This window comes from Neocloeon triangulifer, unplaced genomic scaffold (genome assembly GCF_031216515.1).
Source record: "Neocloeon triangulifer isolate White Clay Creek 2 clone unplaced genomic scaffold, ASM3121651v1 ptg000002l, whole genome shotgun sequence".
Lineage (NCBI taxonomy): Eukaryota > Metazoa > Arthropoda > Insecta > Ephemeroptera > Baetidae > Neocloeon > Neocloeon triangulifer.
In genome coordinates, this window is record NW_026775545.1 from 9771199 (window position 1) to 9785970 (window position 14772).

A 14772-nucleotide genomic window follows, 5' to 3' on the forward strand; every position below is an offset into this window, starting at 1 on the left:
ATAATGAAATTTTACAAAAATGAAAATCTTTCGCATTGCTTAATTAAATAAAAATCCATCTTTAGAAATTAAATTTTGTATGGCTGATGATCGCAGAGGAAAAATATCTAAAATTTGCAGGGACTGCAAAAATATTCCTGATTTTGCTTTCATGTGCTTAAATTTTTCGTCCCCGCTGTGACATCAAGCACTTATTTTTCTGCGGCAACAAAAGTGAATTATCGACATACACTTTTAGTTAAAAATTGAAATTTTGGATGGATTTATTGTCCGTTTGCCTTTTGCTCGCATGCAGGGTCTAGCTGCTGGAAAATAATAAATTAAGAGAGGCAATTGCGCAAGGTTAAAGCGTCTCTGCGGAGCGCACATTACAATTTGGCGGACTGCAATTTTCGGCACGCAATTGAAATCAACCAGCACTTAGCCTTTCATGTCGGAATATGAAGCGTCCGGAGCGCAAAAATTTCTCCACCCGCTCCAGGGATCTATCAGAAACAGCAAAATTGCTAAAATTACAAGACATTTATTTTAATTTTAGTAAGAATATTATAATTCTTATGCTTAAAATTTTTTTAAATTAAATGAAATTTAAGTTTGTTTTAATAAAAGTTTGTAATTTAAAAAACCATCAATTTTTACCATAAACAACAATGCCAGAAGAAAAATTGCTAAATAATATTTTTTAATATCTAAATATATATATATATGTTATGGTTATATTATTAATTCACTATATTTGAGATTAATCGTATTCATAGGCATCATTTTTTTGGTTTGTTCCTCTCCTATGTGATTTCGTTTTAAATTACAATAATTTATATTCAATAAAAACTGACGCTTGCAAATCTTTAGTAAACTAGTTCGAATTCTTTAATACGATATACAATTAGCTAAATGAGAGAATGATTAAACCAAGAATCTATAAAGGTAATAATTAATTTTTAAATTATTGGTTTTTTAGAATTAAATTATGCTTGGAAGAATATCAAATAGGCAAAACACTTTTCCACGGTTCAAGGGTGAAATTAGATTATGTCCGTGACTGAAAAACTCAAAGCCCAAGAGTAAAACAATCAGTGCCTTGCCTGCGCGATCCATACCCAGTGCCTATAATTTTGCCGCGAGTCATTCCGTGTAGCATGCGATGGCCAGGCCGACTTTTAAATTTCTTCTCCTCCCCGTCATCTTTTTCTCGCTCATATCTCCGAAGCGTAATTCAGGTAGCGCATGCAACGATTTGAATTTTATTTATGACTTGTTAAAAACACAATGCGCCATAAAAGCAGCTTTTGATAAGTTATAAAAAAGTGCGCAGAACGTTTTGGCTGTTTTTTTTTTCAATAGAAGAAGCGCCTCAGCTTTGAAGTGTGCATGTTATTTACTTTGGTGCCTGGCAAAATATTGATTTTGCTCAAGCGTATGTTGGCCCGCGGCGATCTCCTCGCCTATCCTAGATCACGATTTTGAACAAACAGTTAATTTCCAGAATTCAGTATGAAAATTTATTAGGTCTCGTCGCCCCGAGTATAAGTGCTGGAATATAATCTTTTACGAAATTGAGCATGAGAGGAATTTCCATACAAAATCGGTTGAATTTATTTAATTTGAGGAAATTTTCCTTTGAAGTTGCGGTAGTGAAATGTAATTCGGTGTCTTTTGGGTCCTGTGTGAAAAGGACCTCCCGTGTGAACGCGCGGCAATGAGGGTCATTTGGCGGTAATTACTTGAATGCGTCATGTTGTGATTCCATTTACCATTAACTCTGTGGGTAATGATGGGTGAAACTGAATTCTGAATGCACTCTTTGTGGATGCTCGCGCACCGACTATCAATTCTTACAGCATCATCGTGCCACCCAAAGCGCGTGGGCTGACCTGCCAGCGAAAAACCAAAAATGCAAATTAATTGTTTCTTCTCCCTAACGAGAAACAAACTTTTCAGGTTTATTATTATATTGTCTATTAATGAGAATGCGTGAAATACATATAAAAAATATATCCCAACACGCAAATAATTTTTCGTTTTATAACTGTAGGCTGTTTGTTTGTTTGTTTATTTTATATTTTTCATATTTATTTGCGCACGTTTAACTTCCCGGACGAACATCTGTGCGGGCGAATCGCCGTGTCTCGGGATGCACAGCGGCTAAATATGCGTGAGGACCACCAGCATAGATCAACCTTTCGTCAGTCATGAGGCTAATTTCATGAAAATATTATTAAATAACACATTATCTAGCCACTGGGGGTAACCGTGCTGAATCCGGCTGCGCTTCGGCCGCTTTATTATATTATATTGAGGAAAATACGCAGAGCTTCTGGTGTTCAACAATAAAAATAAACGTGGCTTTTAGACAGGAATTTTTATTGAACTGCAGCGAAGGTATAAAAACTCAATGGAAAGAATGAAAAGGCTAATTAGAGACAGATTATAAAAGATTAGTATATAATATTTTGAATGGGATGTAGAAATTTAGAGCATGCTGGGTGGTTTGTTCATTGTAATAAATATTCTTTCTTAAATATTATTTACGTGTTTCAAAACTGGATTCTCCATTAAAAAAAGGGAATGACAATGAGATTCTTTCAACGAAGAAATTAAAACTTTGAACTTAAACAATGCGTCATGTGAATATTTTAATTTTTTATTTAAATAAGTTATTTTATTCAAATGTTTGAATAACCGTACTGGCCCATTTACATTACTCTTATTGATTATTATCTCTTAAATAATTTCCATTTGAAAAAATCATGGAATGAACCGTAAATTTATAGATGTCATCATCCTCTCTATATTGGGATATTTTTACTGCAAGATTAACACAAATTTTTAACCCGATTTAAATAATAACACAATTTGCGTAGGCCCAATTCCCGCCATTTATTAATACAAGCTCTAAATTTATACGAGTTCTTAAAGGATTAATCCAAGCGAATAAATCAGCATTGCCAGCCGAGCAACCGTAAAATTGAACATCGACGTTTGATTTATTCTGGCGTTCGAACACCTCTTTGCACATAAATTCGAGCTGATTGTATGAAAGTTTTCATATTTTGGCTTGATGAATGTCCAATTAAAGGGCTGGTCGGCGTAGCATTTGCATTGGAAATCGATTACGACAGTGAACAGTTATCAAGGTGTTAATTGAGCGCCTTAATTGCGGCACAGACTCGTTATTAGAATGCTAATCGCAACTTGCTCTCTCCTCCAGAATATTTTGTTCGCTCTTCTGTACGTGACTTCTGTCTTAAGAGTGCTCGCTCGCTTTATTCTCAACACAGTTGTATTTAGTATAGGCCTCTGTAATCGAGATTTTTAATATACGCCCTGAGAGTGAGAGAGAACAGGCTTTGGCAAAACGAAACAGAGTAAATAAATCAAGATTTAATGTTGCATTTCACTCACTGAAAATTTTCCAAGTAAATTTAATTAGGGCCAGAACATCATTATAGATTTAAATTCAATTGGTATAAAATAGGCAATTTTAATTTGTAAATAAAAATAGTAAGTTTTTTTCATCAATCAACTGATTTTATGAGCTTCTGAAATCTCAATTTAATTAATAAATGACATTATCTAAACTGTGCTGGTTCATTTAAGTTCATTTATTGGCACATATCTTCCCCAAACCTAATTTGACTTATTAAAAAATAAAAATAAAATAAAAATGCATGAATTCGGTTGAAATCTAAATGATTTAAATAAATTAAATAATACTGATCTAGATGAACTAAATAATTATTTTCTTCAATTATATCACAATTTTGGTGCGTTTGTTTCAGGCGTGTGCACGAATTCAACCGCTCCAAGTGTCAGCAGCATCAACCGCATTTTGAGAAACAGAGCGGCCGAGCGGGCGGCGGCCGAATTTGCGCGTGCTGCCGGCTACGGCCTTTACCACCCCTACAGCGGCTTTCCTTGGCATCCAGCGGCCGCCGCCGCAGCTGCTGCCGCGGCCGCAGCGGCCAGCGGGAGTCCGGGCTCCAACATTTGGAACCCTGCGTCCCTAGGCAACCCTGCGAGCAGTGGAAGCAGCACCGGCACAGGCGAGGGTGGCCTCAGCAGCGGCGCCGTCAGCTCGAGCGACTTGCTTGGACAACGGCTATGTGGTGAGTACAAACGGTTTCAATTGTATAGGCATTAATTAAATTTATAATAAATTTCATAAATGAAAAAAAAAATGCGTTTTTAAAGAAATTTAATTTTGACAATGTGTTATTGTAAATAAGATTATTTCTCAAAGAAAGATTTCGAATGATTTATTACATAATTTTTAATTAAAATTTATACAGAGAAAGATATTTTGAGTTGAAATCCTTATTTACATATTTGCATATTATTTTATGCTTATGTTATGTGGTAGAGGGCTCACTGCAGTGGATGGGGTTTTTATTTCAGAAGCTTCATATAGTAACATTCTTGTTAGTGGTGGCACAGCTTTTTTTCCAGCATTTCCATTTTCTTAAAGAAAGATTTGACAAAAACACATAATAAATTAGGGAATTTATTATTATTTGTTGCCCAAACTTTACTGATAAATATTCAAGTTAACAAATGCAACTCTCTTCTACTTGATTGTCACGGCAAATACGGTAATATCTTTAATTATTGATTCCTTTAAGTGGTTTCAGAACCTGATTATTATTATTATATTATATTATTATTATTGCATTTTATCAATTACAAATCTATACAATGGAAAAAGCTTTTGCTTTAAAAAGCATTTATTATTAATGGATATGAGCGCAGCAGTTATATTGAAAAATATATTTAAAATTTTTAAATATTCTTATAATAATAAAGAATAATAAATTATAAATAACATCAAAACCTATTTTCAACAAAACACAATAATTTTATTATAAAATATATAACTAATAAAGCTACATTAAATAAAAAATTAGAAGTATAATAATTACTAATTTTTTTTTAAATTACTCATGATGTAAAATTTAAAGTATTGTGCTCTTTTTTAACTAAATTTTTTTAGTACATTGTTATTTATTTAATATGTTTTAAATATGATTCCCTCAGTTGTGTTTGATAAGTAAATAAGTACATAATTACTTGTAAAAAATATTGTACTGATTTTTTTTTAAATAATTATAAATTGAACAGTAAGATACTATTTATATTTAATATTTAAATGAAGGCTTTGGTGTTTCAGACGATGGCAAGGACGAAACTGGCTCCGTGGACTCGACGGAGGCGCCCAAGTTCCGTCGCAACCGCACCACCTTTTCTCCGGAGCAGCTGGAGGAGTTGGAGCGCGAGTTCGACCGCAGCCACTACCCGTGCGTGAGCACCAGGGAGCGGCTGGCGGCCAAGACGTGTCTCTCGGAGGCGCGAGTGCAGGTGAGTGTCGCCCCCTGTCCCGTCGAACCAGCAACCCTGCCCCCACACATAACATACCTTGCGAGCCGAGCCCTAATTTGCTTTTTAACGCCAGGTTTGGTTTTCCAACAGACGAGCCAAATGGAGGCGACACCAACGCATGAACCTCTTAAAACCCTTCGGCATGGCGGGGGCGCACCACGCCTCGTCGCCCCCGGCCTCTCCCTCCTCCCGCCCCCAAGGCCCTTCGTGCGGTTCCACCCCTGGCTCTCTTACCCCGCCGCCGTTGCGCCGCACGCTGCAGATGGGCGGCGAAAATAGCGCCTTCACGCCGACCCGCGGCCCCCAGGCCCCCGGGGGCGGCTCCGACGCCGCCTCCGATGACGAGATCAACGTCCATGATGACGATGTCGTCACCGATGATGAACGCCTCGACGTTGTTGGCGACGCTGACGACGACCTCCGCTCGCCTCCAGGGGCGACCCCTGCCCCCTCGGGAGGGCCGCCCCAGCTGACGATGAGCGCTGCTGAGCGCATCGCCGCCTGGAGACAGGCCGAACTCGCCTCCAGACTTTTCCTCCAGCAGCAGCACCAACGAAACTGAACAAAAGCACATTAATTTCTCTCTCTCTTATTCCAATTATGATACAAATTAAGTGTGCGAGATTGGTACGTTTTTATCTCAGCATAATGATGTAAATTTAACGATATTATATTAAAAATACCAAATGATGTCCGCGGAGTGTGAAAAAATGTGTTATATCTTATATACGAAGAACTTAATTGTGATGGGTGCGCGAACCGTGTGCTTGATGGTCCGTCTCTCGACGGCGCAGATTCTCTTGTAGGGAACGTGTAAATCTGGTAAATCTCAATATGTGGTGTAAAAAAATAAAAGCAGAGCATTTTTGAAGCCAAATAAATTGTTGGTCTTTTTCTTATCAATATATAACCTAAGAATTTTTTTTTCATAGTTCAAATTAAATTTATTTTATTCTCCATCGTCGAGTAAAACAGTAAAACTCTCAAAATAAAATTTTCACATTGAGGAGAATAAGCACACAAGCAACAGGAATTCATGAACCCATGAGAACGTATTATTGATGTTTGAATTGAATTTACAATAACTTTGTGTATAAAAATATAATATTAAAACATAAATTTTCATAATTACGTTCATTTTTAACATATTATTTTTGATTCACTAAAAATCAATTTTCGAGGAATTTAAAAATTTAATTTCTTAATTACAAGTCAAAATTTTGGTTTGTATTCCATTCTTTAAAGCCAAGTGTTTCTCGCACAGTTTCAGTAAATCCACGTAAAAACCTCTTAAAATTTTTTAATTATATTTATGCAGTGTATATACTTTAATATTGATAGCGTAATCAGTCATAATCAAATAACAATATCAAAAAAGCATCTGCAGAGGAATGATCAATTATGATTATTAATAAATAATTCAAAAAGGGTTTAGTGGAAATCCATATATATTTTTTCCTAGTAGTTAAAATACACACGTTTTTACAGGGTTTCAATACGCGTATCAGCATTTAACAGACCATTAGATGCGTGTCAAAATTTTTTTTCCTATAAAGAAGCACGTCGTGCTTGTATAAAAAAACTAAATATCGTGAAAAGGTTATACAATCTTCCTAACAGGGAGGAAAATTTGAATTGTCAGGGTTGAAAGTGTCACTATTGTTCGGAAACTCTTGGGCCCTGAATAGAACAATGGTCGTCTCAAAATTGGACGGCTGCCTGATTGTGAGCATTATTATATCTTCCCTGTTCGAATAATGAAAAGTTATTTTTATTTTTTACCGGGAGCAGAAAAAAGCTTGACGTTAGGTTGGGGCCTTGCATTTGACTTTGTTAGGTTAAAAAGTTATTTGATCGGAAAGCAATTTAAAATTAATCAGGCTTGGGAGGACGCGCGAAGTGCAAGTAGTGCATACGCAGCTAACTAGCCAGCAGCCGTACATTGTTGTAATCGATTGGTTAACAATGCCCGCCTCATAGATTAGATTCCTGACAACAAAAGCAGGGCGTCCTTCGATCATAACAACATTCACCACACAAAAAATCAACCTGCGAGTCCAACGACCATCAATCATGCAGCCAATTGAAGCCACTGATAATTGTCATTAGCACGCCACTGATTTTAATTTCTAATCAACACCTCGCCCGATTCAATTCCGCGCCGCCGCCGAGTCATTAGCCTTTTATTATATGCGCGCTCGCTGCTTATCTAGATCGGCAGGCGAAATTGAAAGCAGCGCCGACCCAACCGAACGACCGACAGCAGCTGACGATTGATAAAATACAAAATGTTTTGATGCCCACGCCAATATTAATGCTCAGCGTGAACCAAATCACGTCGGCGGCGTCGCGATTTTCCTTCGCGATACCGACGAATTGAATTGTGCTCAATTCAACAGAGACGCCTCAAAATATAGATTATTATTAATGAAAAAAAAAATTTAAATTAAAACTCATTATTTACTAAGTAAAAATGCAAATTGGAATTTCAATTCCCCCTGCTCAGTTGCTGAATTATTTTAAATATATGCAAATAGGTTTCCCTCGTTAATTTAGTTCCTAGTTTTCTTTGTAGTAAAATTTCAAATAACTGTATAGTATAGACTCTACATACACAAGTTATTCTTTTAATCAAGAATCAAGAATTCAGATTTCGTCCTGATTTTGGTAGTTTTATTGCTTTGTGGTTGTGACCTTTATGTACTTCAATCAAATGTTCCCCTCACAGCAATTGTTTTTCTTCCAATTTAAAATTATTGAAATATTTTGGACACATAAATAACCAATAAATTCGATTAAAATCAAAACAATGAATAAGCTTGTATTTCATTTTTCAATTGGGAAGAAAATTCACCTGCACGTGAAAATCTATAGATAATAAAAAGTTGGTGGATGAAAAAGATTTTAGATCAACTTTATTCAAATAGGACCGAGTTCATAATTACACCCATGTTATGCAAGAAAAAAATTATATTATGTATTATGGATTATGTTATAGAAAAATGAAACGTTATTTCAACTGATAATTTGCTAAGATAAATACTTCTTGGTGAGACTTTCAGTCCAATTATTATTAAACTAAATAAACGTTTTAACTTTGATAAATTGTTCACTTAACAGAAAAACCAACAAAAAAATTTAAAAATTTAAATTAAAATAATGTAATATTAATAATTTATATTTATTTATGTAAAATACTAACAGAAATAAGTATGTAAAAAATTAGTACATACAAAAAAAAGTTTTGTATTTAAAAAGAAAAAAGTAATTGTTATAACTTTAAATGGCAGTGCGGAGAGTACAAGAGTGAGCTGCTGTGCTGCAACGGCACGACATCAACAGCCCATTACAATTATTGATACCAACATAAAATAAAGCGTATCTCACATTTAGTTCCTCGTGTGGTGCGCAAGTATGTGTGTAAAAAAAAGAGTGCGGACGGGGCGGAGATTATTTTGCCCATGAGACAAAGAGTGCAGCCGCGACGAGAGGCTTTCGCGGAGTGCGCGAGCGAGCACAGCAGCCTTGGGTAATAATGATAAAATAATTTATGGCGTCACTTTTGCCGGCGATGCAACGCGATAAATCGCGCGACTGCCAATATGCAGGCAGCGACATTAAGGCAGCAGCACTTTGCGCGTTTAAAATAAATGTGTGTTGGGCATACACGCACCACCACCACCACTACCGTTTGACAATTGGAAAAACAGAAAGACACTGCACGCTCCACTCGCCTCTGGGCGTCGCTTTTAAAATGCATTCCAACTGTGCGAATCGAAGATTCAGACGAGACTTACGATTTTCAAACACCTGTTTTGTTTATAAAGGGTAATTTTGGAAATTTCTGAGAAAATTAACCATTTTAATTGTATTTTAAAATTATATGTCAATTCAAAATGGGAGAGAATTCTCTAATTTAAATTAATAACAGTTTCTGTGTAATTTTTTAAACCAAGAAACGAACACTTCCCTGACAATCTGATATTAAAAATTTTGATAATTTCTTACTGAGTTTCTTTGTGTATAGAGTTCCAAATGTGCCAGCAGACCGATGCGACACAGCAAACCAAATAAATGAGCCCAGCGCGAGCTTAATGAAATTATATACGCGGGTTAACCCTACCTTGGGGTCACGGCGATAGTCCCTGGGTCGTTCGGGGTCCTCGGCAGGTCGGCGAAGTCCTCCGTCGGCTCAAATTCGGCAAGATACGGGCGAGAGGCGACTTTTTTGTTATCGTTGCACTGCACAAACTATCCCTCCCCCTCCATCCAGCTAGCGGCGGCGGCGGCTGCTGCCTGGTGCTGGAAGACCTCAGGAGCGAACAAGTTCGAACAGGGATGAAAGACGCACCGTTCGCGAGAGGTAGGCAGAAAAATAAAATTGACATTGCGCCGATTTACAAATTATTAACGTTATAACACGTAAAAAATATTTTCACATTTATATTTGCAACATTGATGGAGGTCAAAGATCATAGAGGTGATGAAAAGACGCGACGTTTTTATTTTAATATTTTTGGAAAAAATTATATTAATTTTGGAGCCGAGTTATTTTGCGGCATTTTTTCAAATGAATATTCCAGAATATTCCATATACCAAGGAAAACTTTTGAAAATAAAAAGTTACAGAGAAAAAATTATATCTTTTTTGTTGTTCAATCGAGGTCGTCAGAACATAATTTATTTATCTCGATTTATCTTTACAGAACTCAAAGTCAAAATTGGTCAAAATTTGATAAAATTATAAAGGAAAAAATGATTTTTTGAAATTATTTAAGATGGCCAATCGTTTGGAAATTTACTTTCTACATTTTTATGATATTTTTAATCAGCCCGATTATTTTTCTGCCTGCCTCTCGCGAACGGTGCGTCTATATCATCCCTGTCCCGACTTGTTCGCTCCTGTGGTCTTCCAGCACCAGGCAGCAGCCGCCACCGCCGCTAGCTGGATGGAGGGGGAGGGACAGTTTGTGCAGTGCAATGATAACAAAAGTCGCCTCTCGCCCGTATCTTGCCGAATTTGAGCCGACGGAGGACTTCACCGACCTGCCGAAGACCCCAAATGGACCAGGGACTATCGCCGTGACCCCCAAGGTAGGGAATTTAATTTTATTAGGCGCGTGTCGCATCGGCCCGCTGGCACATGTGGCCCCTCTTGCGCTATACGAGCGCCGAATTTTCGGTCATCCAGCAAATAATGTTAATGTTCAGACTGCTTAATCAAATGCGTTAAAACCATAATAAATTTTACTTCAGGGGCCCCTTAAAGATGGGATGACATCTAGGAAATTGTTATAATTATTATATTATTGTTGTTAATTTGTCCACAGTTATTACTTTTTTCTTAAAAAAATTCAAGGGGATGCGAGTTCTTACTTTTTTACAGAAACAAGTAAGAAGGAAGAGGGATGCCCTGTGTATACATAATTATAATTATACGTTGTGCTCCTTGAATATAGAAAAAATGAAAGCAAATAAATTTTAATTTTACGAAATATTAGGGTATTTTTTTTCAATTCAAATCAGTGGCTATTATACTCCCTTGGTTATAAACTAAAGGGGATCATATAAATAATTGAAATTTATCAAATTTATTATTTCCATCCGGCAGTATTTTTCCTTCGAGTAGCTCGTTATTGAAGACATTTTCATTTCCTTCAATTACAGCTCGAGTAAAACCGACGCACTGAAAGGTTGAGATACAAGCATAGTGTTTTATTCGCTTTCAAAGAAGTAAATAAAAATACTAAAAAATAAAATAAATCAAGAGCAGGGGTACGCGGCGCGCGAACGCTCACGGAATAAGTGCGACGCGGCGCAAGAATAATATTATATTTTTATTTATTTATCGCGCGGTGCCGGAGCGCGTTGGAATCGAAAATTCCATTCTGCCAGATAAAGGCAATAAAATAAAAGGGAGAGAAAGATTTTTAGCCGGTACGCGTTTTTATCTGTGAATGCAGAGTCGCGGGCCGGCTTTACACGCGTGGTTTGGCTCAAATTTACTGGCGTACCGTGGGAGTGTTGCCTGGACACAACATTATACCGACTAAATAGTTTCAGCTCCAGAAGAAGTCGGCGACTAAATTACGATCGATTCTCTTACATTTAAGCCGCTTCTTTGCCTGTCCTTTGGGCTGGTCCTGACTTCTTCTCTATAGACACAAATTTTTATAGGTGACAATTTGAGTGTCACGTGGGCGATTGGATATCTTATTTTATTTAAACACACACACACTCGCGCTGCACACACACACACACACAGGTGTGGAACAAATAAAAATAATCCCTCTTTAAGAAACGTGTAAATATTTAAGTGGTTTTATTGGGCACTGCTCTTTTATTTCGTCGGTGAGCGCGTCGCGCGCGGAATAAAAAGAATAATAAAAAAAAATAGCTGCTGAAGAGCAGAAACGAGAGGAGTGTGTGGCTACGTTAAATTACTTTTTCTTCGTGCATTGAAGTCACCCGGCCCGCGAGTCTGAATGACTGTGAGCTTTCAGACGCTGAGTAGGCTTGACAATAATAAAACTACATTTGCCCATTGTGTTTAATGGTCGCGATCGGACCGCGTTGTAAATCAGTGCAGAAAAGCGAGAGCTCTCGTTAAATTTTATACCGTCTTTTAGAAATGAGTTATATTTTAGAAATAATGGTTCAATTATGTACAATTTTTTTTGAGTTTGAATGATACAATTTAACATATCCATATTAAACGAGTGTGTCAACCGAAACAAAATTCCACGGTAACAAGATTTGTTATTATTAATGCTACATTTATTTTAGAAACTAAACTATTTTTATAAAACTTTTTGTAACTCTTTTTCGTCATATTTTAAAATTATATATAATATATTGAGTTTAATTATATAATTATAAATTTTCATTCATAAAACCTTTTATAAAAATTCTTTTATAAATTGATGAACAGTTTACGTGTTTATAAACTGTACGTTTTTTTTAAATGCGCATTTAGTGAAATTATAAAATGAATTCACGCTCAGTTGCTTATGTTAACATTTTGAGATTGTTTTAAATAAACATTTTCATATCTATTTGATCATTCTGCGTCCTTAATATCTTATCTTATGATGATAATCTTTTAACTAAATTAGCCGCAGATAAATGAGATTAGAATTGGATTTTATGTATAGAAATAAGGCAATAAAATATTACAATTAATGTTCAATCATCAGACTTCTTTCAGCTGGTTATTTTAAATATAAAATTGAATAATATAAAACAATGACATGTATTTTTTCCCCTTAAACCCAGTCAAACATCGAGTGTCATGAAAAAAGAATTTCAATATGCTTTTATCTGTTAAAATATCAAATAATTATCTATTAACTTAATAGAGTGCTATTAAAGATTAAACTTGAAAGTACAAAAAATAAAATTAATTCAATATTAAATAAATTTATACTTAACGATTGGTCGCTCATCTAAAAATTAAAATATTAATATCATCGACACTAAATATATACTGAGGTAAAAAATTACAATTTATCCAACAGCAGTAGAAAAAAATAATTAATTTCTATAAACATAAGCCTCTAGATTTTCATTTCTATACTTACAATAAATATCAATTGTTATTTATTTTATCCTTCCTCACTTTAAAATTTTTTATTCCTATCTTCTAATCAGTTCTCCGTGCAAGCGAAGCAGCAATAATTACCGAAAAATGCTTCTTGTAAATCAATTAAAAGAACGATGCAGGCGATTGGAATGAATCTGGAGATTCCGTAAAATTAAAAGAAAACACGTTTAATTATTGTCCCTGGGTGCCTCTCTTTCCGTGAACTGGAGACTGGAGATATTGGAGAAATATTTTGTGTGTGTTTGATTTAATCACACTCACACGGACGGCAGCAAAGAGAGCGTCTAATTATTCTCCCAAAGGTGAAACAATTTCGTCTCGGATGGAAATCATTTCTCGACGGCGGCAAAAGGAAGGTCTTCTTCATATCCATAAAATGAAATCAAGATATAAAGGCAGGCGCGAGAGAGAGGCTGCCTTTATGATGATTTATCTGCCGGTTCGTTAGTTAATTCCGTGTGATGTGCCCGGTAATTACAAAGCGGCGCTCTCGGTAGCTGAACACCAAATTACCTGCCCTTTCGCCTGCTGCACAGCCCAAGATGAGACAAAAACGCGCAGCCCGTATAGCAGGCATCAAAACAAACGCGTCAAAATCACACCTCGCAAGAGAGAGATAGACTCTGGTTATAAATTCAAAGTCTAAATTATTCACCGCGCTTAATGACTAGATGCTGGCTTGTGAAGATGATTCAAATTTATTACCCATCAGAGCAACACCTCAATTTGAAATCGCGCTGCATGGTAATTTTATTATTATCATTTAACATGCCTTCCTTCAGTGAGGAAAAAAATGAATATCAAATTGCGTCACTGTTCAATTTAATGCCAAAACAGTTAAAAAATTACATAATAATGAACAATAGTTTAATCAGAATTTTAAAATTGTGTTTTAATTATTGTGGGTTCACGCGGTGGCCGATCTCTTTTTGATGTCGGGCGTTTTAGCAGACCTCTGCTAGTTGTGATACCCTTTCTGCTCATTTTTCCAATTTAATTTTTTTTTCATGTATGACTTGAGTAGAATAAACAACAATAATTATTATTTTGTTAACAAACGTTGAACCCATCGTTTCAGAGAATTTTCTTCATTTTTATATAGTCACATCCAAATTATATGAGTTATTCTCCGTTGATAAACTTGCCGTGAAGAATCAGGGCCAGCTCATTTTGTTTTAAAAATTATTTAATAAAACAAAAATTCATTAGCAATACAATTTTCATGTCCCGAAACTTCATAATTCCTTGCTGTGCTATCTATTTAAATTTTTGATTTCATCTAGATTATTAATTTTTTAACTGACACAAATCTATAAAAAAATTATTTGTTTTAAAACTTCAATCAAATAATTTAATTTAGCCTTCTTTATAACTGATCCAAGAGATTTTATTACTTTTCAAATTGAAAGCAAATTGTTATTAGTGATAGTGGAAAGAATATTGAAGTTTTAAATATCAAAATAAATGTTTATGTTGAATATAATATGTTAATAAGTAGCAAAGTTTTATCATTATTTGTTACATTTTTAAGAGTATTTTCTTATGGCAATAACTAATAATGAAGAAATGAAATTAATGAAGAAGTTTTATGATTAATTGTTTGTATTGATATTAAAATATACGAAATTAAAATCATTGAATTAATGCAGCTTGCTATACTTTTTAAATTCTTGTACCTTGGTAATGACGACGCATTAGGTGAAAAAATTTATTATTTTCTGGGAATAAACTGTGAACAAAAGTGGGAAGGTCTGAAAGTATCGTATTTAATATTATAATAAGTATATTTATTA

The 14772-nt window shown here is 35.4% G+C and overlaps 1 protein-coding gene across 3 annotated transcripts in view; it reads left to right on the forward strand.

Moving 5' to 3' along the window:
• Nucleotides 1-6244, forward strand: part of LOC132203338 (paired box protein Pax-6-like) — a 32041-nt gene extending 25797 nt beyond the window's left edge. The window contains exons 4-6 of one of the 3 annotated variants that reach the window (XM_059631050.1): nucleotides 3783-4109; nucleotides 5153-5355; nucleotides 5450-6244. In XM_059631050.1, the coding sequence (XP_059487033.1) occupies nucleotides 3783-4109; nucleotides 5153-5355; nucleotides 5450-5938 (1019 nt within the window). In that variant the 3' untranslated portion in view covers nucleotides 5939-6244. The remainder of the gene's footprint in view (nucleotides 1-3782; nucleotides 4110-5152; nucleotides 5356-5449) is intronic. The other 2 variants (XM_059631058.1, XM_059631066.1) reach the window with 2 other exon arrangements.
• Nucleotides 6245-14772: the final 8528 nt, after the last annotated feature.